Below are 6000 nucleotides of genomic sequence, written 5' to 3' on the forward strand. Positions count from 1 at the left end.
AAATTTAAAATTGCAGCCTTTCAATGAATTCCATCACATAGAACTTTACTTATTATATTAGATATTTTAATATAAGAAATTAAAGTTATATTCGATGCTTTTATGTTTTTTTTTTGTGCATTTTAGGTATTAATATGGATAGTGTATTCATTATTTCAAAAACCTATCAACAACTATTATTATCCTCTAGTTTAATTAATGGAAGTTTTAATAACTACAAAGTACCTTTAGGTAAATTGTTCTTTATTTTTATAAAAGATCATTATTAAGTATTTTTTTATTGGAATTATATTGGTTAAACATTTGAAATAATATTATATTATCAAGTTTTTGCTTGGCATCCACAAACCCAAAAATCAAAAAGGTAAAAAAATAATGCACGCTTGCAAATAATAAATTAAAACTGTCAATTGTTAAAAATTGTTTTTGCTCAATTCTCTTGTATAATAAAATTAAATTATTTTTAATAAAAAAACACCAATCATATAAAGATATCAAATAATGATAAAAAGCTCTGATATCATAATTATTCATCATATCATTCCTATAGGTTAAGAAAACGTGTTTCTGGTAAAAAATGGCTTCTTGCTTGTTCGTGGTATTAAAGCTGACAAAATAAGTTAAGATTATGGTTAGATTATGTCAAAACGTATTAATTATTGCGGAAAATAATTAAAACACAAAAACGCAAATTAAAAGACTAGAATGGGTTTAAAAACATTCTGAACATTTTTAAAAACATTCTGAACGTTTTTAAAAACATTCTGAACGTTTTTAAAAACATTCTGAACGTTTTTAAAAACATTCTGAACGTTTTTAAAAACATTCTGAACGTTTTTAAAAACATTCTGAACGTTTTTAAAAACATTCTGAACGTTTTTAAAAACATTCTGAACGTTTTTAAAAACATTCTGAACGTTTTTAAAAACATTCTGAACGTTTTTAAAAACATTCTGAACGTTTTTAAAAACATTCTGAACTTTTTTAAAAACATTCTGAACGTTTTTAAAAATATTCTGAATGTTTTTATTTTTATTTTTTAACTGAAAAACATGCGCAAAGTGTTGTTACATTGACTATCTTATATCCTGACTCGCAACAGAGTGCTGCTACATCGACTGAGGGTTTGGTTGCAACAGCCAGTCTATCAAATAATTTAAAAAAAAACTAGACGAAGAAGAGTTTTTGGAGCACTTAAGAACAGTCACAAAAAAAGGATGAAACATAGTTGAATGACAAGTAACATGAGAATGAATTTTAGTAAATGGCACAAGAGGCGCTAGCTCTTTAGAGCGGTGCTCATTATAGTATTTGTAGAAAAGAGAAAGAGAAGCAACATTATGATGATGTGACAATGGTTGAAGGTTGGCTGCAAGAGCAGGTCCAACTATGTTTACAATGCCTTTTTGCACCTTGTCTAAAAGAGAAAGGGCATCATTAGAAGATCTGCCCCAGATATGTCAACAGTATTCCATACAAGGCTGGATTTGAGATTTATAGAGATTTATAGCTCAATAAAGAGATGCCACTTTAGCAGATGGTAATTTTACAATGGATTTGATATATGGTTTCCAAGAAAGATTGGAAGTATGAGTTATTCCAAGGAGGTAAAGGGTAGATGACTCATGGAGTACATTACTGTTAATAAATATAGGGAGATCTAAATTATTTCAATAACGATTGGCTGAAAAAAATTGAGTTTTATCTGAATTAAAGTTCACCAGCCACTGTAAGTCCCATGCTATAGTAGAAGTGAGTTCTTTTTCAAGATCAAATGCTCCCTCTAAGCAACAGCGAGTGTTGGCTTCTTATTATGAAAAGAATAAATGGTAGTATCATCAGCGAACAATGCTACCTTTGATGTGAGAATATCTGGAAGATCGTTATTGTAAAATAAAAAGAGTATAGGGCTAAGGATTATATATATTATATATATATTATATACATTATATATATATTATATATATATATATATATTATTATTGCTCTGTTCTTTAAGAACATTGAGCACTCTATTTGTAAAATACACCAACATAATTTACATATATATATATATATATATATATATATATATATATATATATATATATATATATATATATATATATATATATATATATATATATATATATATAATATATATATATATATGTATATAATATATATAATACTCTCTGATTCTCTCATGTGAATATATACATGTGTATATGTAAGTTTTTGTACAAAAGTTTAATGGAAATAAAAATTTCAATCAAGCTTCTCAGGGTTTTTTCAACTTAAATCAGGACAATTGATTAAACTAATTTTTTTTGTTTTTAAAAAAATTATCAAATAGCTATACAATTAACATTAATAAGATAAGATAATTAAATATTCATAAAATAAGTTGCGTTAAAGTTTAGTTAAATTTCTTTTTTTTGTTTTTTTCAAAATTTTTACTTTATATAAATATTTACATTTACATTTTTTACTTTATATAAATATACATTATTTATGTAAAGTAAAGTTAGTCATTTACTGCATTCCGAATCCGGAGGCATTTTTTTTGAGGAGTTGTATTATGCTCTGAAGTCTTGAATACTCTGTTAACCTGCGTGCTTTATGTTTGGCCAGTGATGAATGCCACTTTATTAAATTAATTATTAAATGTAAATCAGTAAAAAAACTTATCTAATTTTTGTCTTCAGCAATTTGTTTCACCATCAGCAGGTTTATCTAGAAGAATGTCTAAATATCAAAAAATTATAGAAAAAATATTTCACATATTTTCATGTCTACATTTAGAAATTAGTTCTGATATTTTCTTTAGTTAATTATCTTGATCCAAATGAGTAATTTAAAATTTTTCTTGTAAACATAGTACACAATATTCAGAGATGTTATAATAGGCAGGCTCAGTTTTTAGAATAGACCAGTTTAATTTACTTGTTTTTTCAACTTGTTTAATCAACTTGGTTTTTTGCTGAATTTTAGAATAGACCAGTTTAACTTAATTTAATCGACTTGTTTCTCTGCACAGCATACTTGTTCGTCAAGGTTCATGTTTCGGAGTTATAGAGTTGAGAGAGGGTTGTAACCACAATTAAGTAGCCTCCTCTTCGGTAGTGGCCTTCTGGGCCTTGGGGAGGTGAATAAAAAATATTTTAGTTTAATATGTTTTAAAAAATTTTTTTTTTGCCTTTTATGATTCTTAAAATATTTTTTATACAGCTGTAGCTTACTTTAATAGAGTTTCTGGTAAAAACTTTGTGTAATTTTTTACAGGGAGGTAAATGTTTAGTCTATTATATTTAAAAACGCTTTTCCATTATTTGTTGAAACACTTTTAGGGTTGAACCAAATTATAATTCTATTTCTATTTCGCTTTTTTGCAATTTTGGTTTCTAATTTTAGCTCAAAATTTTTGAATCCGCTTTTTTTAAGAGCATCTTCATACATGTGTTTAGAAGAGTTAAGTTAAGAAATTTTTTCATTAGAATAGTTTTGATTTGATCTATTGTTAAATGAAATAGGAATTTGTTTCAAAATTTAGGGGGTTTGATTTGAGTTAATGTTAATATACAATAGTTCATCATTAGGTTTTTTATAAGGCCTATAAGAATTTTCTGAGAGGTTAAATGTGACGTCAAGAAATTTCCCACCCACTAAATAAGTATTGCTTGATTCTGCCAGTTAATTGCTTTGCCAATTGAATCAAATGTGTTTTAAGTGTGTTTTTGTAGGTTTATTGACTGTTACGGCTTTTGTTACGATTGTATATTGGTTGTTATGGCCATTATACCACTTATTAACACCAAGGACTTTGTTGGAAAAATACCATTATATGCCTACAGAGCCTCCACCACCTTGTCGTTTTGCTTGTAAATAGCGCTAATAACATTTCTCAGCTGCATATCTAATGGAAGCATGTATTATTCCTTTGTCATTCACAACCTGAAAATTTGTTTCATTGAATCCAAATCACTTTTGCTTAATCTTTAACTGCCTTTGCTCAATCTTTAACTGCCTAATGCAAACCTTTTTTGCACCATTTTTGTCTTTTGCATCTGTCCATGATTGACATGATAAGCTTTCTTATTGCAAGGTAAGACCCAATATCCTTTTTTGCTAACGTTTTTCTGACAAATTATCTGTTTACATTTTAATTAGAAAAGAATTGGTTGAATATTCTGTTAGCTTTTTGTTGCTAAGTCTAGGATTTTCTCTACTGATTCTGAATATGCTACTTTTGTCAAGTTTCGGTGGTCTTCCAGAAGGAGGCATGTCTACAACTTTACCTGTCAACCCCCAGATTTTCACTGTTTTTTGCATGCAAAATTCAGAAACAACCATAAATTTACTAATTTTAATGTTGTTATGATTCTTTAATTGGACCAGTCCAATAATTTGTCATTTGATACTCTCTGTCAATGCTTTTTTACCCATTTTCAAGCAAGTTGAAATTAAAAATATTGCAGTCATTCTTTAGATAATTTTTAGCAATTAAAATTTATTTTTGTAATTTTAAAATTATTTTTTTATTTAAGAATCACGAGTACTCACTATATTTATCATTTAAGTGTTAATTAAGTGTTATAATTAGTTATAAAGTATGAAGAATGTATAATTAATCAATAATTCAATTAAATTGTCACCAGTAAATTGCATCATCTAACGTACAATTATTTTATGGAAGTAGTGTAGTATGTGTGAATTTTGTTTGTTTGTTTATTCATAACACAAAAATAATAGCAAAAAAAAAAAAAAGATAAACATAAAATCTGTATAAATATTTTATCTCAATTACACTTTTGTGTGTGTGTGTGTATATATATATATATATATATATATATATATATATATATATATATATGTATATATATTTATATATATATATATATATATATATATATATATATATATATATATATATATATACATATATATATATATATATATATATATATATATATATATATATATATATATATATATATATATATATATATATATATATATATTTATGCACATATATATGCTCAACAGATAAAATATATCAATGGATGCAATTTCCTCAAATACCTTGAGCACTTAAATTTTCAGGAAAAAGGAAGATTAATGAAAAATTTTATTGCCCCAACCCAAACCCTCAGTCAATGTAGCAAAACTCCCTTGCATATTCTACACAGATTGTTAATTAGTATATATACTTGAGCCCATGCAGCTAACTTATTATAAGGTTTGATCTTTCAAAAATTTTTGTAATGTTCATTTTAGGTTTGGTTTTTCAGTATTCAGAAGGAAGTTTTGTTGGAAACTTATATGTTTTGTTGTATCCATTAGTTTATTATGGAGGCTCTATAAAGTTTTCATATGTTATTTATACTCGCGAAAAAGTAAACCCTAGTAAGTTTATTTCTAATTAGATATTTAACAGTATATTTTATATGGTTAATGTACTTTTTCCTTTTTCCAGTTTTTTTGGGTTAATTTGTCTCACTTTAACTCAGTTAAAGTGAAATAGTTCAACCCCGAAAAACTGGAAAGATGGTTTAATACTAAACAATTGTATATTTTTGTTAATATTTTGAACACTTAAAAAACCTGATAAATAAATACTCAAGACACCGAATTCATAGGTATATAATTAGGTCTATAAACTTTTGAAGAGGTTTGGTTCCTAGAATTATAACTTTTCATATCTGGTTGCTAAAATATTAAATAATTAATTTTAACTTTCCTAGTTTTTACTAATATACTGCTAATTTTATTTGTTTTAAAATATACTGCTAATTTTAAAATATAATAATCTAATACGATATAATAGTTTTTTAAATTTTGCTTATTTTGATACCCAACATGACATATTTTTGAAGATTTTTTTTTTCTATAACATTAGGAACTGTTATTTAAAGGTAAAAATGGGGCACTTCCTATAAAGCATTTTTATTTATCACAACGACTTCTGTTTTGATAGATGGATTGCAAATAAGTATGGAGTATTTTGATGAAATGCAAACT

At 26.0% G+C, this 6000-nt stretch overlaps 1 protein-coding gene across 1 annotated transcript in view; it reads left to right on the plus strand.

The window, feature by feature from the left end:
* Nucleotides 1-6000, plus strand: part of LOC101239423 (uncharacterized) — a 157662-nt gene that overhangs the window by 75214 nt on the left and 76448 nt on the right. The window contains exons 11-12 of the mRNA XM_065794841.1: nt 127-231; nt 5257-5385. Of these exons, the coding sequence (XP_065650913.1) occupies nt 127-231; nt 5257-5385 (234 nt within the window). The remainder of the gene's footprint in view (nt 1-126; nt 232-5256; nt 5386-6000) is intronic.

This window comes from Hydra vulgaris, chromosome 04 (assembly GCF_038396675.1).
Source record: "Hydra vulgaris chromosome 04, alternate assembly HydraT2T_AEP".
NCBI lineage: Eukaryota > Metazoa > Cnidaria > Hydrozoa > Anthoathecata > Hydridae > Hydra > Hydra vulgaris.